Source organism: Salmo trutta, chromosome 31 (assembly GCF_901001165.1).
Source record: "Salmo trutta chromosome 31, fSalTru1.1, whole genome shotgun sequence".
In the NCBI taxonomy this organism is placed as follows: domain Eukaryota; kingdom Metazoa; phylum Chordata; class Actinopteri; order Salmoniformes; family Salmonidae; genus Salmo; species Salmo trutta.
Genome location: NC_042987.1, coordinates 17,567,968 through 17,593,658, shown reverse-complemented (window position 1 = coordinate 17,593,658; position 25,691 = coordinate 17,567,968). Strand labels below are relative to the sequence as shown.

General features: G+C 42.2%; 2 protein-coding genes across 10 annotated transcripts in view; one reads left to right on the top strand and one right to left on the bottom strand.

The window, feature by feature from the left end:
* On the bottom strand, positions 1 to 22,735 carry LOC115169655 (protein SSXT). Of its 9 annotated transcripts, XM_029725490.1 has the most exons (13): positions 21,490 to 21,711; positions 20,714 to 20,790; positions 20,479 to 20,563; positions 18,259 to 18,297; positions 16,811 to 16,970; positions 6,538 to 6,774; positions 6,196 to 6,366; positions 5,735 to 5,812; positions 4,058 to 4,105; positions 3,617 to 3,739; positions 2,189 to 2,325; positions 1,643 to 1,705; positions 1 to 843 (listed from the first exon to the last, which is right to left on the bottom strand). In XM_029725490.1, exons 1-12 carry the CDS (start codon positions 21,556 to 21,558, stop codon positions 1,688 to 1,690), a joined length of 1,242 nt encoding a protein of 413 aa, XP_029581350.1. In that variant the 5' UTR covers positions 21,559 to 21,711; the 3' UTR covers positions 1 to 843; positions 1,643 to 1,687. The 9 variants fall into 9 exon arrangements, with proteins under 9 accessions (XP_029581350.1, XP_029581354.1, XP_029581347.1 ...); XM_029725494.1 differs by lacking the exons at positions 1,643 to 1,705; positions 21,490 to 21,711 and adding an exon at positions 22,714 to 22,735; XM_029725487.1 differs by lacking the exon at positions 1,643 to 1,705 and having other exon boundaries at positions 21,490 to 21,710.
* LOC115169656 (proteasome subunit alpha type-7) overlaps positions 22,270 to 25,691 on the top strand; it is a 16,986-nt gene continuing 13,564 nt past the window's right edge. Inside the window, exons 1-3 of the mRNA XM_029725497.1 lie at positions 22,270 to 22,489; positions 22,745 to 22,871; positions 24,761 to 24,885. Of these exons, the coding sequence (XP_029581357.1) occupies positions 22,388 to 22,489; positions 22,745 to 22,871; positions 24,761 to 24,885 (354 nt within the window). The 5' untranslated portion in view covers positions 22,270 to 22,387. The remainder of the gene's footprint in view (positions 22,490 to 22,744; positions 22,872 to 24,760; positions 24,886 to 25,691) is intronic.

Below are 25,691 nucleotides of genomic sequence, written 5' to 3'. Positions count from 1 at the left end.
CAGATGGGTGTTCTCTGTTTGTTTTTGAGGGCTCTCTATGTACAATCCATTCATAAAACCAAGGCATCCAATTTGTTCACCCCAAGCACATATTCTTTGTACAAGTCACTGAAGAAGCAAAGAGAATTCAGGGGGAACAAATAACAAACAAAATGGGGGATGAATACAATGTCATCACGACAACAAAAAAATACATCAATAGACAGTTAAAAAAACAAAAAATGATTCAACGATACTAGTCTCCAAATTCTTATACAAAGTTAGCTTAATCTAAAAAGCATAAAATAGATTTTTACATCATCACACACGTTGACCTTGACATGTACCATGGCCTAACAGAATTTTGTTTCAGATGCAAGATCTCCTCACGCCACCTCTGTCCCACCCCTCCCATTGGCATTATTGCTTCTTATGAACGGGGGGGCTATTGGATGGAGAAACATTGCACTACATGAGTGTGAAGTTCAGTTCTGTACAATTCTGTCTTGTTATATCCCAAAAATGAATGTAACTTGTTATTTTTGCCCATTTCACAATCTGCAGGGCTCTGTATAAGGCAGCTCTGTTTCGTTTTAAGGCATCACTGCTTTGAGACTAACACAGACCAGAAGCGAAGTGATGGAAGTGGACAAAATCATCTCATTATCAACATTAACAAAAATTACACTTTTCACATAAGGACCACAAAGTGTGTGTGTGTGTGTGCGTGTGTGTGCGTGTGTGTGCGAGAGAGAGAGAGGGTGTCTCAGTGAGCTGCAGCCGAGTTTAGAGGTTAGAGGTCAGAGCAGGGCTCTTGTTGACTGTCATGACCATCTCTCATTGCTGGTAATTTCCATATTGACCCTGTGGAGGAAGGAAGAAAGTACTGTAAATGGACACATCTGAATGACTTCTCATTCTGAACAAACAGGCATTTACTTGAGAAAAGCTCATATTTATATATCTAAATAGGATGCAAACAAGCACATCTGTGGTAGCTTTCAACCTTATGTTACAGATGCAGACTATTCCTGTTTGGCTGCATTGGCTGGATTTAACCAGCAGGTGGCAGCATGGCCTCAGAAAAGCTAATGAAAGGAGGGACGCAACTTCTTATTAGTATACTGTAGCATTAGGCAAAATGCTGCTCTGTGACTTGTGCATTTAATATGATAGGAGGGATATGTTTTTGTTGGTATTTTAAAGGTTCATTTCTAAACAGGGGTCGAAAGTGGCTGCTCTTTAGGAATACAATTGTCAGTAGTTACATATTTCAGATTTTCAGTTTCAATTTGACTATTACTTTGATCAAATACTATTTCTACACAGTGCATAATTATTAATAAATGACACAAAACATTTAAATGCAGGTAATTGCATGAAAAAAATATGGATATTAACCAAAGTACAGTGAGCTGTATTTTTTATGGATTTTGTCAATTCCAAACCATCTACATTTTCTCAAGTTCCCCTACAGATTGTGCTTGATATATTTGAAGACCTCAAGCATAAAGTTCGACCCCTGGTTACAAAAAGACGTAAAGAAATCAGATGTTTAAACAGAAGACAGGAGGAGAAACATAACAAATGCAGATCAAGGCTAGGCGAACAGGTCAAACGTCCAGATTTGACGTTGAGGTGACGTCTTCACAGCAACCATTACCTTTGCTTCTTACAGAGCTAGTCAGGGGTTCAAATCCCCGCGTCTTTATTTCCTCATGTGTCCCTGAATATTCAAAGATAAAGAATCAAAGTGTAGCTGTGGCCTCCGCAAAGGACCACAGAAAATACAGGGCAACACGTAGCTCTCCCCTCCCTGTCAACACTCCCAAAGGTCTATGTTATATTTAGGGAGGAGAGATTCTACATTACCCTGCTCTGCTCTGACTTGCTGTATTATTCAAGGCAATATATTATAAACTCTTTTCCACTCACAACTCAACTGTGAAGGCAGGTTTCTCCTAACAGAGGAGAACCATACTAAGCTGTAAGCTGGCTAAACACATCAAACCGTTTAAGGAATTATATATTAAACTCCCCATACAACGTCAGCATGCACAAGACACCCACTCCTCCCTGGTCTCTTGCTTATGGACACTCCATGAACCCTGGATAAACTAAATGTTATATCTCATCTTTAACTTCTATCCATCTTTAGCCAACATACAAGGACACAGTAAGACCTGCCTACTCATGGGCTCATGCTCACCTGGTCGTAGCCTGGGTATGGGCGTTGTTGCTGGGCCTGAGGGGGGCCGGGCTGGGGGCCCCGGTATGCCCCGTACTGCTGCCCCTGGCCCTGGGGGTAACCCTGGGGGTACTGGCCTGGAGCTCCCTGGGACGGACCTGGTGGACACACAGAGATCAAAGGTTATGGACGTCTGACTGAAATATTACATGAAGATACTGTTCTTCACACCAAATAGGTACACAACAACATTATTATAGACATTGTCTGTTCAATAACGTACAGTGTCTGGGAGCGTAACAACATGCTAGATTCCCAGATTTTGCTGATCGATGTCAATTATTATGACACGTCGTATTCTTGCACAATTGAGCGCTTCAGGGGAACTCACTTAGAGTCAATCCACCTCTATCTACCCATGAACACAGATCCACTGACAGGCAGACCGACAGAGGCATGGCAGAGAGAGAGACTAGTGGGTAGTATTAGTTGGGCCCTGGGCCATTCGTTGAAGTTTGGCTCCACACTAACACTGGCCTACTCTTCTCTGTAATGAGAGAGTCAGAGAGTCTGACTAACTGCAGCCGGAGCTGTAGCCAGCACCAGGGACGGGGCTGGGTGTTAAGTCGTCTAATGCAAGGAGACATCAAGGAGATTCCGTGGGCCTTCATTAGAGAAGCGGAGCCTCATTAAAAACCACTTCATCGGACAGCCTCTGAATACTACCGTTGCACTGGTGTTACCGTACCGCCGCATAGCGCCGTGCTATCAGGCATTCCAACGGCTGATCAGTGATAGGATGCCTGACTGACTGGGGCCAAGTCAAAAGAGAGCCACGCAACATCGTTAGGGCGCTCGTAATGCCAACGCCGCAAAGCTTAACTTAGAGGGGGCCCGCCTGCGAGAGTGAACGAGCGTGTGGCAGATGAAGCCTACCTCAGCCTCTGCCTCTCCACCAGCTCATTACTGACATGAGAGAAATGCCTCTGGCTGAGAGAGCGAGAGCTGACAGGATTTTAAAAACGAAGGGGCGAAGGCCCACTCGCACACACTGCCAAGGGCGATTACCCATAAGCCTGACCTTTCCTTTCTCTTTCACTCATTCTCTCGCACTCCATCTCTCACTTTCTATAACACAGTGACTAGGCCTGTACAGTGACCCACCGTAGTACTAGAGGGTCACCTAACACAGCACATTGTCTGCCAGCTCCCTCTTCTGATCAACGTGCCAGTGTCTGTAGCCTTTCAATGTCGCAGCAGCACAATGTCAATTAGGAAAACAGTGGCGTGTTACAGCAAACATACGGGAGGCTCTGGCTTGGTGCCATTTGGAATCAAGGACTGATGTTTCAAGACAACTAAATCGAAAGCAAATGGTGCCTCCTACAGGATGAGTGTGGACTGACAGAGAAAGAGGAAGTCAAAGGGAGACTGAGTATTTCCACCCACCATAACCCTGTTGCTGTCCAGGATAGCCCTGCTGTCCGGGGTACTGCTGCTGTGGGGGGTAGCCCTGCTGTTGAGGAGGACCTTGCTGGTAGGCCTCCTGCTGCTGGCCATACTGGGCGTTTCCTACGGGGGGGGGGGGGGGGGGGGGGGGGGCAACAGAGACATTACAGTACCTGTGACATTACAGTATCTGAACCAGGCTCGACGACATAACAGCAGACAGCACAGCAGTGCTTAGTGTGGCCAGAATCAGGGTTGGGGTCCATTCCATTTCGATTCAGTCAACTCCGGAGGTAAACAGAAATTCCAATTCAAAACATTATGATTGGAATTTCAGTTTACTTCCTGAATTGACTAAACTGAACAGGAAATTGACCCCAACCCTGATCCGAATGTTTTGAAAACACTGATTTAGGCTGTTAACAAACAAAGTTAACAAACCATGATCTTTTTCATAGGGGGACTGTTGGTTGGCTGCTGGGTCTCGCTCTGGCAGACAAGACAAGAACCACAGGAGAAAAAGAACCAACACTGTGAGCACGCCCATTGAAACATGAAGGAGTTTTGTTTTTAATATACAGAATTGTTATAGTGACACCTTTTCAGCATCCTTACCTGACACCTGCTATGAGCAGTAAAATAAAATAAAAAAGCTTGATGAGAAATGAAAAATTTGTGAGTGAGAAATCAAGAATGATAAAAAAAAGTTTAGGGAGGCAGAAAACAGAGCACAGACTCGGCAAGCTTCAGCCGCTCAACTCAACCTCCCTTAACCTGAACTGAGCTGGCCAGGGAAGGCTAATTGGGAGAAATAATACTGGTGTAGAAAGTGTATTTTAGGCATGTTAATTGTAAAAAGATAGCATTCAGGCTACTGCAGTTATTGAACAAAATAGCCTTAGCAACAAAAAAGTTGCATAAGTTATATGGCTTTAGCGTAGTTTTCCCTATGTACATTTCTGATACCTCCGTGGTATTATTGTTCTGAGAAATCAAAGCCTTGATCAGGAAACGGTGGCTAAAGCAAACCGTACTCACCATCACCTATAGCATTACTTCACAGGGAGATAGGAAGACATGTTATTTCATGTCCATTTTAGAGGAGCTAGAAGTCAATGGGGGGAAAATTCAGGGGATTCAAATATTGTTATATACGCAAAAACATTTAATGTGCTTCACACAGTGTCTGTGTGTATAGAAATGTTCAGAAATATAGTTTTGCAAAAGGTTAAACTAATCACGGGAGGAAATAAACTACTTTCTTTTGAGAATATACATATTTTTCCAAAACAATATTTAAAATCCTGTAATTCCCATCAGAGTAAAACCTAGCTATTGGAGACTGGAGAGTGCTGTGTCAACGTTTCAAAGGGAGTAGAAAGTAGAAAAGGTAAAAAGTGATTGACACATGCAAGAGAAAATTATTCATTTGAGAATACTTGTTTATGTTGATGCTATGACACAAAATCACTATGAAGGGGTGGGAAATCACTGGGGAAATCATCCCAGTCCAACTAATCTCATTTTCCGCCATGAGTCTTTAACACAACATCTGTCAAGTCTGCTAACTCGTGTGTGGGGCTTCTGCTAAAGTAGGACCTCTGCTTCCGCTAAAAGCACGACCGGGGATCAACTTCCAGGATTGAATCGCTGTACGCATTTGGAGTCCCACCTTGACAAGATCAGGGTTCGACAGAATAACTAGCCAACTAGCTATTTGTTTATCGGCGACGCACAGCCCTAATGGGACGGTGGGCGGGCAAACCGAACATCAGAGCTTCCTTCAGGCCAGACTTACAGAGCACAGTGACTAATGTCCAACTGAATAGATAGATGACTTTCATTCTCTACTTCCACAAATGTTCTAGATAACCGCGTAGGAACCGGAAGAAACCGTCGATGCTCTGTATAAGGCTTGGGAGTGAAGTGATGCTGAACGATCCACTCCCTTAGCTGATGGACAGGGTCACCGTCTGTCACACAATGTTGTTTTGCTTTGTTACGCACTCCATCCTCTGTCCTTCTCCATGCCTCAACACAGCTCCTCTAAGTGAACCTTAGACAGGCAGAGGTTTGGTTGGTTCTACGAGCGAGCAAGCGGTTGGTTGGATCTCCTACCTTCTGAAGCTCCCTGTCCTGCGTGACTGTACTGGTCCCCATAGTAGTCTTCCTGCCCTGGGTACTGCTGAGGGGGTCCTACACACACATACACACACGGCAAACAACACACACACAGGTAGATTCAAGGTGTTGTTGGGGGGTAATTTCGGCGAGGAAGTGAAGTTGTAATTTTGGCCGCATATTTGCTAGAGAGCTCCTGTGTGAGTCTCGTTGGTCACCAAACTACAGTTTAGTAGTGCTGGGACTGTCAACCTTCAGGGCGCCTGGGTGAGTGTTCCTTCTATGGTTATGGGGCTACCTGCGTCTGTGAGCAACGACAGTGGAAGTGAAAGATAGCTCCACTTAAAGACGAAGAGGAGAAGGGGTTAGGTACAGGAGAGGAGGTTGCAGCCCTGTGTAAAGTCAAACCAAGCGCCTTGCTCTTGGCCCAGTGGTCCACTCTGTGGAGCGGAGCATACCTTGCTGTGGGGGTCTGTAAGGGGGCATGGGCCTCTGCCCCATGACATGGTTGCCTGGGTTGACCTGACCCATCATGCCCATTGGATTCTGCTGGCCCTGGTAGTGCTGCCCGCCACCCCCAGGGGGCATGTTGTACTGCTGGGAGGGAGGCTGCTGGTGCATCATGGGGCCTGGGGTGGGAACAACACAAATACACACAATATTTCATTACAGAACCCACTTAGAAAAATAATAAAATGCTCTATGGGCGGATGTCATCCTCAATAGAAGGACAACTGAAGGTCCAGTGTGAGAGGTGATAAAGTCTATTAATTATACTTTTTTCCCCCTCTTTCCTGTACCTTGGTTAGGCTGCATGTTCATGTTGGGCCGGGGTCCGTAGTTGCCCATGGGTCCCTGTCCCTGGGTCATGTTCATCTGGCCCTGGGCAGGTATGCCCTGAGACGAGGGCACAGCGTGGTTGTAGCCGCCCATGGAGCCATGGCTGCTGGGGGGCATGTTCATGGCGCCACTGCCAGGCATGTTGGGAGGCTGGTTGGGGCCAGGCCCGGGGCCCTGCATGGGCATGTGATTGGGCCCTGGGAAAAAAAAGGACAGACCATTTAACCTTCAGGATGATACAGCGCCTTGCAAAAGTATTCACCCCCTTGGCGTTTTTACTATTTTTTTACATTACAACCTGTAATTTAAATGGATTTTTATTTGGATTTCATGTAATGGACATACACAAAATAGTCCAAATTGGTGAAGTGAAATAAAAAAAAAAAATTACTTGTTTCAAAACATTCTAAAAAATACAAATCAGAAAAGTGATGTGTGCATATGTATTCACCCCCTTTGCTATGAAGCCCCGAAATAAGATCTGGTGCAACCAATTACCTTAAGAAGTCACGTAATTAGTTAAATAGATTGCACACAAGTGGACTTTAAGTGTCACATGAGATATATATTTTGCAGGTTTTCCTACATAGGTACACTTCAACTGTGAGAGACGGAATCTAAAACAAAAATCCAGAAAATCACATTGTATGATTTTTAAGTAATTCATTTGCATTTTATTGCATGACATAAGTATTTGATCACCTACCAACCAGTAAGAATTCCAGCTCTCACAGACCTGTTAGTTTTTCTTTAAGAAGCCCTCCTGTTCTCCACTCATTACCTGTATTAACTGCACCTGTTTGAACTCGTTACCTGTATAAAAGACACCTGTCCACACACTCAATCAAACAGACTCCAACCTCTCCACAATGGCCAAGACCAGAGAGCTGTGTAAGGACATCAGGGATAAAATTGTAGACCTGCACAAGGCTGGGATGGGCTACAGGACAATAGGCAAGCAGCTTGGTGAGAAGGCAACAACTGTTGGCGCAATTATTAGAAAATGGAAGAAGCTCAAGATGACGGTCAATCACCCTCGGTCTGGGGCTCCATGCAAGATCTCCCCTCGTGGGGCATCAATGATCATGAGGAAGCTGAGGGATCAGCCCAGAACTACACGGCAGGACCTGGTCAATGACCTGAAGAGAGCTGGGACCACAGTCTCAAAGAAAACCATTAGTAACACACTACGCCGTCATGGATTAAAATCCTGCAGCGCACGCAAGGTCCCCCTGCTCAAGCCAGCGCATGTCCAGGCCCGTCTGAAGTTTGCCAATGACCATCTGGATGATCCAGAGGAGGAATGGGAAAAGGTCATGTGGTCTGATGAGACAAAAATAGAGCTTTTTGGTCTAAACTCCACTTGCCGTGTTTGGAGGAAGAAGAAGGATGAGTACAACCCCAAGAACACCATCCCAACTGTGAAGCATGGAGGTGGAAACATTCTTTGGGGATGCTTTTCTGCGAAGGGGACAGGACGACTGCACCGTATTGAGGGGAGGATGGATGGATGGGGCCATGTATCGCGAGATCTTGGCCAACAACCTCCTTCCCTCAGTAAGAGCATTGAAGATGGGTCGTGGCTGGGTCTTCCAGCATGACAACGACCCGAAACACACAGCCAGGGCAACTAAGAAGTGGCTCCGTAAGAAGCATCTCAAGGTCCTGGAGTGGCCTAGCCAGTCTCCAGACCTGAACCCAATAGAAAATCTTTGGAGGGAGCTGAAAGTCCGTATTGCCCAGCAACAGCCCCGAAACCTGAAGGATCTGGAGAAGGCCTGGGCCAAAATCCCTGCTGCAGTGTGTGCAAACCTGGTCAAGAACTACAGGAAACGTATGATCTCTGTAATTGCCAACAAAGGTTTCTGTACCAAATATTAAGTTCTGCTTTTCTGATGTATCAAATACTTATGTCATGCAATAAAATGCAAATGAATTACTTAGAAATCATACAATGTGATTTTCTGGATTTTTGTTTTAGATTCTGGTCTCTCACAGTTGAAGTGTACCTATGATAAAAATTACAGACCTCTACATGCTTTGTAAGTAGGAAAACCTGCAAAATCGACAGTGTATCAAATACTTGTTCTCCCTACTGTATGTATATATATGTGTATATATGTGTGTGTGTGTGTGTGTGTATATATATATATATATATATACACATACACACACACACGCTCTGAAAGACCCCAGAGTCTGCAACACCACTAAGCAAGCGGCACCATGAAGACCAAGGAACTCTCCAAACAGGTCAGGGACAAAGTTGTGGAGAAGTACAGATCGGGGCGGCAGGTAGCCTAGTGGTTAGAGTGTTGGACTAGTAACCGAAAGGTTGCAAGATCGAATCCCCAAGCTGACAAGGTAAAAATCTGTTGTTCTGCCCCTGAACCCACTGTTCCTAGGCCGTCATTGAAAATAAGAATTTGTTCTTAACTGACTTGCCTAGTTAAATAAAAGTTAATATAAAAATCAGGGTTGGGTTATAAAAAAAATCTGACACTTTGAACATCCCACAGAGCACTAAAGAGACCAAAGATAACCCTGAAGGAGATTGAAGTATCTGTCCATAGGACCACCTTAAGCCGTACACTACACAGAGCTGGGCTTTACAGAAGAGTGGCCAGAAAAAAAGACATTGCTTAAAGAAAAAAAATAAGCAAACATGTTTGGTGTTCACCAAAAGGCATGTGGGAGACTCCCCAAACATATGGAAGAAGGGGGTCCTACACACACATTCAGATGAGACAAAAATGTTGCTTTTTGGCCATCAAGAAAAACGCTATGTCTGGCACAAACCCAACACATCACCCTGAGAAAAACATCCCCACAGTGAAGCAGGGTGGTGGCAGCATAATGCTGTGGGGATGTTTTTCCATCGGCAGAGACTGGGAATCTGGTCAGAATTGAAGGAATGATGGATACAGGGAAATTCTTGAGGGAACCCTGTTAAAGTCTTCCAGAGATTTGAGACTGGGACGGAGGTTCACCTTCCAGCAGGACAACGACCCTAAGCATACTGCTAAAGCAACACTCGAGTGGTTTAAGGGGAAACATTTAAAATGTCTTGGAATGGCTTAGTCAAAGCCCAGACCTCAATCCAATTGAGAATCTGTGGTATAACTTAAAGATTGCTTTACACCAGCAGAACCCATCCAACTTGAAAAAGCTGGAGCAGTTTTGCCTTGAAGAATGTGAAAAAAATCCCAGTGGCTAGATGTGCCAAGCTTAGAGACTTGCAGCTGTAATTGCTGGAAAAGGTGCCTCTACAAAGTACTGACTTTGGGGGGGGTGAATAGTCTTGAACTGCACTGTTGGTTAATGGCTTGTGAGTAAGCATTTCACGGTAAAGTCTACAGTTGTTGTATTCGGCGCATGTGACAAAGTTTGGTTTGATTTAGTTATGCACAGTCAAGTTCTGTTTTTTTTTTGTCTTATTTCTTGTTTCATAATAAAAAATATTTTGTATCTTCAAAGTGGTAGGCATGTTGTGTATATCAAATGATACAAACCCCCCAAAATCCATTTTAATTCCAGGTTGTAAGGCAAGAAAATAAGAAAAATGCCAAGGGGGGTGAACATTTTGGCAAGCCACTGTATATTACCATACAGTACAGAGATTAAGATGGAACTGTTAAATTAAAATATTCAATATACAACGGGTGAGTCTAATCCTGAATGCTGATTGGTTAAAACCGCATTCCAGCCGGTGTCTTTTCCACAAGTTACCACCGGCTAAATCTATGACGTTGAAATGCCTATTTACTCTGTTCCATCTGACTGCGCAATCCACTGTCTCATCAGCCCAGCCAGGCAATTATAAACTTGATCTCCACTATAAAAAGCATCTTAAACTTGATCTCCACTATAAAAAGCATCTCGACATTGTCTCCCATTTCTTTTAGACTAGCATTTGATTTTCCACAGCAGAGACTTTTATAAACATTGCTGTCTCTCCGACCTTTTCAATTTTGTTTCAATATGGAATTGCGATCTCCATCCTCCCATATAAAGTGAACATGTCCGAATGAGCCAGACAGCAAATTGAGTTAGTTGTCATAGCAACATCCAGTTGACTGGCTAAATCGATACTTTGTTGCCAAAACTAAAACGGATGAGTGGAACATTTCTTTTGATTTTTTCGGCGGCATGACTATGGATGAATGGGAAAAACAGATGGCAATAATACCCAGGCATGCAGATTCGGAGGATACTGCATTGAATGACCTAGAGAAAAGCAGCGACGAAACAAAACACAGTTAAGAATACAAACTGGGCTGTGCGTTGCTTTGGGGGCTGGCTAGCAGAGAAGAAGAAAGTTGTTGACTTCAAAATTGTCACTAAGAGTTTAACATCCTTCACCGATAGTTTTATGGAGATGTACAAAATGGGAACGGGGAGCAGTACAGCATTAGTAGATACCTGGCACTCCGGGGTGGGCTCAACTGGTTACTAAATGACCCACCCATCGGTCGCATCTGGTGCCTTATGAAGGACACCGAATTTACCACCTCGAATCATGTATTTCTGGGAAACATTAAACATCTAAGGCAGCAAGGAAAATATATCACAAACAGACACCCTCCCATCACCGATAAGGACATGGCCCAGCTCCAAAACTCCCAGGCTCTGAATCCCGGTACACCAAGGGGTCTGGTCCAGAAAGTGTGGTTCAACCTCCAGTTACATCTGGGTCGAAGAGGAAAAGAGAGGGACAGACAACTAAAGCCCAACTAAAAACAGACGAGAACGGTCTAAGGTATGTTGTGCATAGCCGGTTTGTTTTATTTAAGTTGCACTCGTAATTAGGCTATTGGAAAACAATATTATAACAACGCATTCTCTCTCGGATACGCCACTCTCGCATATAACGAGGCAACAAAGAATCCTCTGGACCCAAGGGAGAGGGGCAGGGAGTCCAAGAGGGGATTCATGTTTGAGCAGCCAGGGAACCCACTATGCCCGGTGACATCAATGGAAAAATATCTATCAAAATGCCCAGAGAAAGCCCTTTAATTTTATCTCCACCCAAGGAGAGGAGTACGAATCGGGGACTCGATCTGGTACACATCAGAGCCGATGGGCATGAACTATCTGGCAGCACTTCTACCTAAGATCTGCAGGAACAACTACATACACAAATCATAGCATCAGGACCACGACAGTCCAGAAACTGGCCAATGCCGGTTTAGAAGCGAGGGAGATTATGTCAGTGAGTGGGCATCAGTGCAAATATATCTACAACACAAAATCCATATCTACGTGTGTGTGTATAGTTCCTATGTTATGTGTGTTTGGGCCTGTGTTGCTTCCCAGTCCCCACTGTTCCATAAGGTGTATTTTTATCTATAAAAAAAATCTGATTCTACTGCTTGCATCAGTTACTTGATATGGAATAGAGTTCAATGTAGTCATGGCTCTATGTAGCACTGTGCGCCTCCCATTGTCTGTTCTGGACTTGGTGACTGTGAAGAGACCTCTGGTGGCATGTCTTGTGGGGTATGCATGGGTGTCTAAGCTGTGTGCTAGTCGTTTAAACAGACAGCTCAGTGCTTAGTTTCAACATGTCAATACTTCTCACAAATACAAGTAGTGATGAAGTTAATCTCTCCTCCACTTTGAGCCAGGAGATTGACATGCATATTATTAATGTTTGCTCTCTGTGTAGGGCCAGCCGTTCTGCCCTGTTCTGAGCCAATTGCAATTTTCCCTCTTTGTGGCAACTGTTAAGGTTGAGCAGTGCTTTATTATGGACAGACTTCTCCCCATCTTAGCTACTGTTGTATCAATATGTTTTGACCATGACAGTTTACAATCCAGGGTTACTCCAAGCGATTTAGTCACCTCAACTTGCTCAATTTCCACATTATTAATTACAAGGTTTAGTGAATGATTTGTCCCAAATACAATGCTTTCCCCCCCTGAAATACTTAGGACCAATTTATTCCATGCCACCTATTCTAAAACTAACTGCATTTCAGTTGCTTGGTAGCTGACGTGTATAGTCATCCGCATACATAGACACACTGGCTTTACTCAAAGCCAGCGGCATGTCGTTAGTAAAGACTGAAAAAAGTAAGGGGAATGTCCTTCCCTATAAGCGTGCCAAAAAGTCTGTTGTCAATTTATTTAAATGTAAAATAGCATTGTATATAGGTGGGCTATTTGAGTCAGTAAAGGGGGCTTTACTATTCTTAGGTAGCAGAATGACTTTTGCTTCCCTCCAGGCCTGAGGGCACACACCTTCTAGTAGGCTTAAATTGAAGATGTGGCAAATAGGAGTGGCAATATCATCCACTATTATCCTCAGTAATTTTCCATCCAAATTGTCAGACCCCAGTGGCTTGTCATAGTTAATAGAGAATAATTTTTCACCTCTTCCAGACTTACTTTACAATTCTTGCCTTTCATAATTTGGTCAGATATACTTGGATGTGTAGTGTCAGTGTTTGTTGCTGGCATGTCATGCCTAAGTTTGCTAAACTTGCCAATGAAAAAGTAATTAAAGTAGTTGCCAATTTCAGTTGTTTTGGAATGAATGATGGAGCTGAGTTTGCCTTTTTTCCCCATCATTTAATTGAAGATGCTCCAAAGCTTTTTACTATCATTATTCATTACCCTTCAATCTAGAAGGGTGAGTGACTAACTGTGTATTGTTTTGGCAGAGTGAAAGTACAAGTGCTTCCCACGTTCGAACACACACCCCCACATCAAAGCACGCCTCCAAGACCCAAATTTCATTCTGTTGAATTTCCTAATAAGGAGAATTAAAACCGAGGCTAAATCAAGTCCAGCCCCCCTTTAATGATGCTATTATTTTCTCCTTCATGGCATGCAGAGTGCGAAAGCTCATAAACTAGAGAGAGCTTCTACGATAAGATTGAATTGGCTTCTTTCTCTCGTTGATACGTTTCACACCTTTCCAATCCAGAACCAAGCACACATGAGTTAAACACACATGAGGAATTCATTTTCATAATGGCGGATGTGATGGGTATATAGTCTTCTCTATTCGCTACAGAAAATTGTAAAGGAATAACGTTAGGAAACGATAAATCTAAACCTACAGCTGTCAAATGATTTGGCATAAACAGAAGCAATCAGCAACAGCTTGAAAAAAGTGTAAAACATGCGAATGATAATTACACAATGTAAATGGGACAATGTTTTCATGTTGTAAACCAACTAATAATTGCACTTTTAGTTGTCTCATTAAATGTTCTCAATATCTGTTTATGAATTTCTACAATTTATATTTGGTTTGAGGTTAAGTAGTTGAAATTTGGAGCTATTAACATTTTAAAATATTGTCCTATGTACATTGTGTAATTTACTGATGGTCCGAAACTATTCCTGTAGGGATATCGAATGTCAAACCAAATTGACCATGGGCATTACGATCGGGTGGCGTGCAGCTGCGCTCCGAATTGCTGCCAGCATGATTGAATTAAACCCAAGGAAAACTGTTACGGTATCTTTCATCCCGTGACATACTATTTTTTTCCTAATTAACTCACAAATCTCAGATTTGGACGAGACTGACTTTATGACCAAAAGTATCATATTTACACTTTGTAGTCAATTTTAACACTAGAATAAATATTTGACTAACATCAATGCCACATAGGATGTTTTCTACCAGTTGCTCTTTGATTGAATTAAACTGTAGCAGTGCATTTGAATCATGACAGTGATATGATGGAAAAGCAAAAAACAATTCCGATTCACGTTTATTGACCTAAGAGGGAATCTTAGCACAGCTCACAAAACATATAGAAACAAACAACAAGATAAAGTCAGACAAATACCTTACCAACCTTTCTATTCCACACCTGCCCATATGGGGAGTTGTTCAGAATAGTAAGGCCCTACAAAATATGCGTTGTGGAGAACGCAGACAGAATCACCGAATCCAGACATTAAAACAGAATTCAACAACATTCCCCCAAAAATGTGTACTTAGTAGGGAATTAACTTAGAAAATTATTTAAACAAATGCCCATGTGTGTGCCGTGCGCGTACACTTTGTGTAGCCATTAGCAATGATGCTAAACGATAACCGTCTTCTGGTAGAGATGGAAACGATTTTCCAAAAACCTTCTCAATTCACCCTTAATCGTTTTAAGATGATCACACCATGATCATTTAGCTATTAGATGTATTGACTCAGGGGTGTTGTCAATAAATTGGCAAAAAATATCTAAAAACATGTTTTCACTTGGAAGGCCAACTCATTCGGACGCTACAGACGTTTGGGAGAAGACCGATTTTCGGGATGTCTCATGGTCTGACAAACAACTTGTAACTTGGACACCTTCCACCGCAGATGCGGAAAGCCACCATTGGTAGATGCGGTGGATTCAGACGCAGCACATGCAAAACATATCTCTAGCTTAAGACAGATTTTGATGGGGATTTTTTTTATGTCGACTGTAAGGGGTTAAACATTAACTACAAAGTTAGCCTATGCCTACCTGGCAGAATGATATCATGATTATTTGCATCAATCCTGTGGCCATTTGTTTTGCAAACTCATCAGATGACCTGGCCTCTACAATCACCAGACCTCAACCCAATTGAGAGGGTTTGGGATGAGTGGGACCGTAGAGTGAAGGAAAAACAGCCAACAAGTGCTCAGCATATGTGGGAACTACTTCAAGAGTGTTGGAAAAGCATTCCTCATGAAGCTGGTTGAGTGTGCAAAGCTGTCATCAAGGCAAAGGGTGGCTACTTTGAAGAATCTCAAATATAATATATATTTATATTCGTTTTTTGGTTACTACATGATTCCATATGTGTTATTTCATAGTTTTGATGTATTCACTATTATTCTACAATGTAGAAAATAGTAAAAATAAAGAAAAACCCTGGAATGAGTAGGTGTCCAAACTTTTGACTGGTATTGTATATATATTTTTACACATATTTAACCCTTTTTAGGGTAGGCACAAAACTACCTTCGTACTTTCATAATAACATTCTTTAAACGGTACAGGTTACCTTCAGACGAGTTCCGTGACACTTGTGGGGCCACATTAGTTGGCAGCCCAAATGGTTCAGAAGCTACAAACAGAAGTTTGTACATCGACGGTACATACTTCAGACGAGTTCCCTGACACTTGTGGGGGGGTTGTAAAGCAAAACAGAGACCATCATCCTGTTCATGAGTCTCCCCTTTCCATAGAGTGTTCATAATAGTGTTGGGATATCTCATGGTCTGACAAACACCGCTCTAGCTCTGCTACCTTTCGCCACAGATGCGGGAGTGCGACATCGGCGCATCCGATGCAAAAAAAAACATCTCTAGCTTAAACTGATGGATTTTGATGTGGATTTTATTATGTTACGCACCGGTGCGTCAATCGACTCTAGGGGGTGATTTGCCTGATTTCTTCAACCTGATGGGAGACCAAAGCAGTGGTGGAGTGATGGGAGATCAAAGCAGTGGAGTGGTCTGGGCTGTAGATCAGGTGGCAGGTTATGCTCTGGATAGCGCGCTAGTTCAGAAGGGAGAGTTTTAGAGAGGGGGATCCAATCACTATAGTAGGCCTATAGGCTATTCCAACACTTTATTTTTATACAAACCTTCAGAACACACAATGCGAAACTTGTCGTTCTCACAGTCAAGCGAAATTATACAACGTATCACTTGTACACCAGTGCGCTCTGAAGAGTAAATAACGATACAATGTAGCCGAACAACCTCGCTGGCAAACAGCAGAGATGTGAGATTTATTTCACTCTAGAAGTACTGAACAAAATATTTAGGGGCATATGACGGTCTGCTCTGCCCTTCCTCTCAGTTACACCAGGGCTGCAAAGCATATAGGGTTGCTATATGATTGAACCGGGAAAATAATGTAACAGTGAAAAAAATACATGAAATAGCTCCCCAATACTGTCTGATGTTAATATTGATGTATTACATGAATGATGACCACAGGCCTTCCAAAAATACATTTAAATCGTGTTTTAATAAGATACTTTTTCACCCTGCTCCATTGTTTTCGCAATTGCGTTTCAAATTTGGCTCCCAGTGTGGCTCGTTCCGGTGGAATCATGACACATCTGACTGCTCCTTCTCTTAGAAGACCACCAGAGCTCACAGACCGACGAGTGACATCATCGTTTAGCAGAGCACCATCCCCTCCCATCCCAGATCTGTGGTGTTGCTAGGCAACCCTCGTGAGTGAGAAAGGGACAGAGGGAGGTGGTGACGGAGAGGTCACTTACCAGGCATCTGTCCGTTCATCTGGTTCTGCATGTGTGGGGCAGTGGGGCCGCCGCTGACCATGCCCTCCGAGGGCATGTTGTGTCCGTGGGGGGGCTGGGGGCCAGGCGCTCCACTCTGGTTCATCCCACCAGGGCCCATGGGCATGTTCTGAGTGGGTGGCTAGACAGACAAAACAGAGACACAGGGAGAGAAACACCATCTGTGTTAAGGTACATATCTGAGCCATGTATGAGAAAGAAAGCAAATGATGAAGGTACAGAATTAAAAGACTCAGGCTTCATCTAACTGTGGACATATAATCATCTCTGGCTATACAGTGCATTCGTAAAGTGTTCAGACCCCTTCACCTTTTCAACATTTTGTTACGTTACAGCCTTATTTTAAAATCAATTACGTTGTTTTTTTCCACTCATCAATCTACACACAATAATACCCCATAATGAATTATTTTTTATTTTTTTATGTTTGCAAATGTATTAAAAACAAAAAACAGAAATACCATATTTACATAAGTATTCAGACACCTTGCTATGAGACTCGAAATTGAGCTCCGGTGCATCCTATTTCCATTGACCATCCTTGAGATGTTTCTACAACTTGGAGTCCACCTGTGGTAAATTCAATTGACTGGACATGATTTGGAAAGGCATACGTTTGTCTATATAAGGTCCCACAGTTGACGGTGCATGTCAGAGCAAAAACAAAAACGGTGCATGTCAGAGCAAAAATGTTTGCAGCATTGAAAATCCAAGAACACAGTGGCCTCCATCATCCTTAAATGGAAGAAGTTTGGAAACACCAAGACTCTTCCTAGAAGAATGGGCGAAACTCCCCAAATACAGGCGTGCAAAGCTTGCAGCGTAATACCCAAGAGAACTCAAGGATGTAATCACTGCGAAAGGTGCTTCAACAAAGTATTAAGTAAAGGGTCCGAATACTTATGTAGATGTTATATTTCAGTTTATTTTTTATAAATTTGCAAACATTTCTAAAAATCTGTTTTTGCTTTGTCATTGTGGAGTATTGTGTGTAGAATCATGACGAAAAATAACAATTTAATCAAATTCAGAATAAGGCTGTAACGTAACAAAATTTGGAATATTGAAGGGGTCTGAATACTTTCCGAATGCACTGTATAATCTCTGGATATATGTTATTCTATCCTCTATTTCACAGTGCCAGATTGAAGCAACAAGCAAGCTTATATAATAAAGGATGGCCTATCAACAGAGTATACCATTAGATTACACTATCTCATACTATTGTAAAGGCCATCAATTGGCCTATCACCAGCAGTGTGTCTCAGAGGTGTGACGTGTCACAATAAAATACCCTGTTTGAATATCTATGGGAAATAGACTGCAATACACAGTATGAATATTATGTGAACCAAGACACCTTAGACACCCTATCATAATTCAAACACCACTTCTCCATCCATACTCACTTCAAGCTTTACCTCTGGAGGAGTAGGGGAGTCACACTTCTGAAATCAAGTACAGAGCATCTAGGTGAACATTATACACCTCCCCTTTGTCCAACAACAGGGGAGACCGGGCAAGCTTGCATTTGGGTGGCATATGAGGCATATCAAATGATTGCTTTCAATCTCACATGCACCACAAAATCTATCGTCAGAGCTTGACAGCGGTAGATATACAAGCAAAAGGGAAGGGGTAACACGTATTATGGCCTCATTTCCTGTACTTGATGAATCTAGTGGAATTTCTGACTAGCAGTGTAATGTACAGTACCAGTCAAACGTTTGGACACACCTACTCATTCAAGGGTTTTTCTTCCTTTTTACTATTTTCTACATTGTAGAATAATAGTGATAATAACACATATGGAATCACGTAGAAACCAAAAAAATGTGCTTAACAAGACAAAATATTTTTCCAACAGTCTTGATGGAGTCCCCAACTTGGTTGCTTTTCCTTCACTCTGCAGTCCAAATCATCCCAAACCATCTCAATTGGGTTGAGGTCAGGTGATTGTGGAGGCCAGGTCATCTGATGCAGCACTACATCACTCTCCTTCTTGGTCAAATAGCCCTTACACAGCCTGTAGGTATGTTGGGTCAATGTCCTGTTGAAAAACAAATGATAGTCCCACTAAGCGCAAACCAGATGAGATGGCGTATTGCTGCAGAATGCTGTGGTAGCCATGGTGGTGAAGTGTGCCTTGAATTCTAAATAAATCACCAACAGTGTCACCAGCAAAGCATCCCCACACCACCTCCTCCATGCTTCACGGTGGGAAACACACATGCAGAGATCATGCGTTCACCTACTCTGTGTCTCAGACACAGCGGTTAAACCAAAAAAAAATAAAAAAAATCACAAATTGGGACTCATCAGACCAAAGGACAGATTTCCACCAGTCTAAGGTCCATTGCTCATGTTTCTTGGCCCAAGCATTCTTCTTATTGGTGTCCTTGAGTAGTGGTTTCTTTGCAGCAATTCGACCATGAAGGCCTGATTCACGCAGTATCCTCTGAACAGTTGATGTTGAGATGTGTGTTACTTGAACTCTGTGAAGCATTTTTTGGCTGCAATTTCTGAGGCTGGTATCTCTAATGAACTTATTCTCTGCAGCAGAGGTAACTCTGGGTCTTCCTTTCCTGTGGTGGTCCTCATGAGACAGTTTCATCACAGAGCTTTATGGTTTTTGCGACTGCACTTGAAGTCATTGAAATTTACCAGATTGACTGACCTTCATGTCTTAAAGTAATGATGTCGTTTCTCTTTGCTTATTTGAGCTGTTCTTGCCGTAATATGAACTTGGCCTTTTACCAAATAGGGCTATCTTCTGTATACCACCCCTACCTTGTCACAACACAACTGATTGACTCAAACCCATTAAGGGAAGAAATTCCACAAATTAACTTTTAAGAAGGTACACCTGTTAATTTAAATACATTACAGGTGACTACCTCATGAAGCTGGTTGAGAGAATGCCAAGAGTGTACAAAGCTGTCACTGCTACTTTGAATTCTCAAATATAAAATATATTTTGATTTGCTTAACACTTGTTGTCTTGCTACATGATTCCATATGTGTTATTTCACAGTTTTAATGTCTTCACTATTATTCTACAATGTAGAAAATAGTAAAAAATAAAGAAAATTCCATACTTTGACTGGTACTGTATATGTAGAGGGTATTCTTTAGTTGCATAATAGCTCTGTGGTTGTTTGTCTATGCCCTTATATTTGGGGCGGCAGGTAGCCTAGTGGTTAGAGCGTTTGGCCAGTAACTGAAAGGTTGCTAGATCGAATTCCCGAGCTGACAAGTTAAAACTCTGTCTTCTACCCCTGAACAAGGCAGTTAACCCACTGTTCCTAAGCCTTCATTGTAAATAAGAATTTGTTCTTAACTGACTTGCCTAGTTAAATAAAATAAAAAGTCAAGTTGTGATCTAGGCCTATATATTATATAATTTGGTGAAGGGAATATTATGGAGAGGGTATTTTTTTTTTATTGCCATGTTTGGGGCAATAAAAGAAATACTAGGCTACTAGCCAAGAACAACACCTTATTTGAAATTGTACAATATCTGTAAAACTTCATGAATTCTAAAACGCTTCATGTTTTCTCTCTGGCAGAAATGTGTCAGAGTGAATCAGCACCTACATCACTGCCCTTTGCCCTGGACCAATACTCACAGCAGGGAGCAGAGACTGCATGTTCTGATTGGAGTCTGCTATCGTGGCCAGGTAAACCAAATTTCTGTGGAGCATTTGTTGGTACCTTTTGACAGAACATAAAACACATTTTATCATTTAAAAAGACAGGCCATCAATACAATGCAAAAACTTAGATGCATGACAGTGTGCAACCTGAAAGCACATCAGGACATCAGGTATGGAGCTTTTGTATAGTACATAAATGATAACTTACTGTGAACATTCTGCGGTCTTTCCTTTGCTCTGGAAATCCATTATACATTGAATCAGCTGATTGTTCTCATCCAGTAACTGAAACATGACAGAGCAAAACGGTAAGAAAACTGAAAAAAATGTGGATAGGCCTATAGAAGACAACAAACTGCTTCTTTCTATCCAGTAATGTTTGCATTCGGACCTGTTACATATGAGAGAATACAGTAGCCTAAATACAATTTTAAGGGGATTGGAAACACTCATGAAAACAATGTTGCTTATATTGACTTTTTGAACTTCAGCTAGACAAACGGCTGTCCCATTCCAATGCAGACTACTCATAAAATCATATGTTCTTTGAGAATACTGTAGTACATGACGTTGATGGCAACATCGTAGTTAGCAGGTCAACCGGCCTTTTGCCTTTTTCTCCAACGTTAACTAGCTATAATCAATGTCATAATACTAGTAGTCCTGTTCTGTGCGTGCCTGGCTAACAAAAGACGCTAACAATCCAACTAGCTAAGAAAACCTTAGCCTATGCTTCCATTTATATCAGAAACAAAATCAATGTTAGTCCATCGAATCGACTAAACATGTTAGTTATTTTTAGATTATTTGCCCACTACCGCGAAGTTCATATTGACCGCGCTTTACCCTAGCAACATTGTTACCATCTATTTCCCTCTTTACAGTTCGACCTGGCCGCTGGCTAGGCTAGTTAGCTAGCAACAGCAGCTGGTGCTGTATCCGCCTCCATTCTGTTGCGGTGCGTGATAAAAATGAATTAGCTACCTTTTGAATTCCAGCGGGTGTTATATCACCCTTTCCACGTTGTCTGTGAGGTGCAAACGCCACCGACATGGTGTTTTCATATAAAGCTAAATAAACTAAAACATACAACTAAACAGCTAACAAATCTGTAGAATTCAAAGCAGGCAGTTTAGAATAGCAACATCTGATGTTATTCTATGATGTAGTCCATGGCCGTGTTCGAGAGGATCAAATCCGCAATGTATCATGGGTAAATTGTGACTGACTGACTGATCTACAAATAACAATGAGTCATTATTTATGATCCGCCGTCATTTGTAGATCAGTAAATCGGCAGTGGCATGCAGTTGTTTTGATGCTCTCGAACACGGCCAACTAAAGGGCTGAACGATAATGCCCTTGAGATGTAATATATCTTTGTGAGAGAGAGATATATATATATATATATATATATATATATCGAAATTATAAAAACATGTCAATGCGTTGTATTGTTGTTTTGTGGGGTACAATTAAGACTTTTATAAAAACAAAACAATGTTTTCAACCCCTGTCCAAAGGTGGAATAATCCAAACTCAACCCAAAGACCACAGGGGAATGGAAAATAGTATCCCCGGAAAGGGTCCAAACAGCGCTAAAACGTCTGTATTAAACTCTTATTATAGTCCTGGAACCAACTATGATAACAATGAAATGCTGTTGAGCTTATAATGAGTAAAATAAAATGTTGCAGAGGCATCTGTGAATTTGTGAACATTTTCTTGGTGAAACGCTCAAAATTGAACGAGTTATTGAAAGAGTTCAAGCGCATGCGCCATGTGATTACACTCTCACTAAACACTAGCTAGCAAACATTCGCTAGCGGAGTAGCTAGCTACACTTTTTAAACATTTCAGTACATCAGTTTCGAGAAACATAATGGCAGCAAGATATGACAGGGCAATCACTGTGTTTTCTCCAGACGGTCATCTTTTTCAGGTGGAATATGCACAAGAGGCTGTGAAGAAAGGCTCCACTGCTGTAAGTTTATGAAGCTAAGCTAAGCTAACGTAAGCTGTGTCATTTAGCTACTATGTAGCTAATGTATGATAAGATAGCTAGCTAACGTAACATTGCGATGCTGTTGGAGAAAATTGCTAGCTAACTCAATTTACTAACGTTAGCTAGCTATCATGTTCTGTTGTTGAATGCAATATTTACTTGAATTTCAGTGATATTATTTAGCTAGTGTCGAACTACTTAACTGTTTCATTTCCCCATTCATTCCTAATTTAGGTTGGCATCAGGGGCAAAGACATTGTTGTCCTTGGAGTTGAGAAGAAGTCTGTCGCCAAACTACAGGAGGAAAGAACAGTCCGCAAGATCTGCGCCCTAGACGACCATGTTTGCATGGCATTCGCAGGTATTTAACTAGCTAACTACATATTCATTAATTTGCATGTTATCTTGATCATCAGACGACATACCAAAGTATGTACAGTTGAAGTTGGAAGTTTACATACACCTTAGCCAAATACATTTACACTCAGTTTTTCACAATTCCTGACATTTAATCCTAGTAAAAATTCCCTGTTTTAGGTCAGTTATGATCACTACTTTATTTTAAGAATGTGAAATGTCAGAGTAGAGTGATTTCAGCTTTTATTTATTTCATCACATTCCCAGTGGGTCAGAAGTTTACATACACTCAATTAGTATTTGGTAGCATTGCCCTTGAATTGTTTAACTTGGGTCAAACTTTTCAGGTAGCCTTCCACAAGCTTCCCACAATAAGTTGGGTGAATTTTGCCCCATTTCTCTTGACAGAGCTGGTGTAACTGAGTCAGGTCTGTAGGCCTCCTTGCTCACACATGCTTTTTCAGTTCTGCCCACAAATGTTCTATAGGATTGAGGTCAGGGCTTTGTGATGGCCACTCCAATACCTTGACTTTGTTGTCCTTAAGCCATTTTGCCACAACTTTGGAAGTATGCTTGGGGTCATTGTCCATTTGGAAGACCCATTTGCGACGACCAAGCTTTAACTTCCTGACTGATGTCTTGAGATGTTGCTTCAATATATCCACATCATTTTCTATCCTTATGATGCCATCTATTTTGTGAAGTGCACTAGTCCCTCCTGCAACAAAGCACCCCCACAACATGATGCTGCCACCCCCGTGCTTCACGGTTGGGATGGTGTTCTTTGGCTTGCAAGCCTCCCCCTTTTCCTCCAAACATAACGATGGTCATTATGGCCAAACAGTTCTATTTTTGTTTCATCAGACCAGAGGACATTTCTCCAAAAAGTACGATCTTTGTCCCCATGTGCAGTTGCAAACCGTAGTCTGGCTTTTTTATGGCGTTTTTGGAGCAGTGGCTTCTTCCTTGCTGAGCGGCCTTTCAGGTTATGTTGATATAGGACTCGTTTTACTGTGAATAGATACTTTTATACCTGTTTCCTCCAGCATCTTCACAAGGTCCTTTGCTTTTGTTCTGGGATTGATTTGCACTTTCCACACCAAAGTACATTCATCTCTAGGAGACAGAACATGTCTCCTTCCTGAGCGATATGACGGCTGCGTACTCCCATGGTGTTTATACTTGTGTACTATTGTTTGTACAGATGAACGTGCTACCTTCAGGCGTTTGGAAATTGCTCCCAAGGATGAACCAGACTTGTGGAGGTCTACAATTATTCTTCTGAGGTTTTGGCTGATTTCTTTTAATTTTCTCATGATGTCAAGCAAAGAGGCATTGAGTTTGAAGGTAGTCCTTGAAATACATCCACAGGTACACTGCCAAATGATTCAAATGATGTCAATTAGCCTATCAGAAGCTTCTAAAGCCATGAGATCATTTTCTGGAATTTTCCAAGCTGTTTAAAGGCACAGTCAACTTAGTGTATGTAAACTTCTGACCCACTGGAATTATGATACAGTGAATGATAAGTGAAATAATCTGTCTGTAAACAATTGTTGGAAAAATTACTTGTCATGCACAAAGTAGATGTCCTAACTGACTTGCCCAAACTATAGTTTGTTAACAAGAAATTTGTGGAGGGTTGAAAAACAAACAAGTTTTAATGACTCCAACCTAAGTGTATGTAATCTTCCAACTTCAACTGTAGCTATCATTGCCTAGCAAGAACAATTTGTGTAATGGCTGTTTCCAGAGGTGAAGCTTTGTCTAGGGAGTTTCTTTCTGCCATTTGTCTGGTTGCAATATTGTTTGGTTTGCTGTGGCTCATAGCCCAACCAGCTGAACGTTTCGCTCTTAGTGTCTCTTATTTAACCACTTGTCTGCCTCCGTCAGGTCTGACAGCAGATGCCCGCATTGTGATCAACAGAGCTCGGGTGGAGTGCCAGAGTCACAGGCTCACTGTGGAGGACCCAGTCACCGTTGAGTACATCACACGACACATCGCCACCCTGAAACAGGTACAATACACACCACCTCTAACTAACAACAGCCGCTAACGACTTGCTATTGCCATCCGTGACAGACACCAATCAACAATTACAGACTAACACAGGAAGTCACAGCCCTTCAATAGTCTCTCTCATATGTGCACAAGCAAGAGATGACTTGTGTAAGACTTATTTTAATGTGATAATGTGATGGGAAAAAATTTGTCAGGCACCTGCAGCAGACCCACGTTTAAAAAGTCTGTTTAATAAGACTTACCTGTGGATATTTTGTCAACGTCATAAAGACCAACCACCTGGACAACTGGCAGAGTAAGTTGAAGTTTATTCAACATTAGTGACACAGAGGGAACTTTCTGTGATGGGTCAACGTGACGATGTTGTCCAAGAGTGACAGCATCGTCGCATGCAACCAGGGATGGGTAGGTTACATTCTGAATGTAATCCTTTACAGTTACTATTGTTACGTTCTAATTCTCAGAGTAAAAAAAACTCTACGGACACTATGAAAGCTCAACCAAGTTTAATTCTTCCCAGAGAATCAAAACAGCTGCATTGGACAAAACGTGTTTCCATCAACAGAAGTATATATACTCCAGTTTAGATGCACTCCTCCTTCTCTCCAACCCTTACATCTGTTATGGTTCGACAGGAAGGCGAAGTGATGGGGTAATAAACCGTTCCTTCTCCCGTAAGGGGACCTGACCTGACCCCCTTGATGCCTAATCCAAAGCTCTCCACCCGTATCACCTATAGCAATCATGTGACTGCCTCCCCTCTACCCAGCACATTCCAAAGCCATCTGGCTCCTACAGATA

Bases quoted from the DNA above. Each gene is read 5' to 3' on its own strand.
- LOC115169655 (XM_029725487.1), bottom strand. From the start codon at position 21,558: ATGTCGGTGGCGTTTGCACCTCACAGACAACGTGGAAAGGGTGATATA. The intron at 6,775-16,810 runs GTAAGTGACCTC...TTTTTTTCCCAG, and splicing joins GATGAACGGACAGATGCCTG to GGCCCAATCACATGCCCATG. The intron at 844-2,188 runs GTGAGCATGAGC...CTTCCTCCACAG, and splicing joins CATACCCAGGCTACGACCAG to GGTCAATATGGAAATTACCA.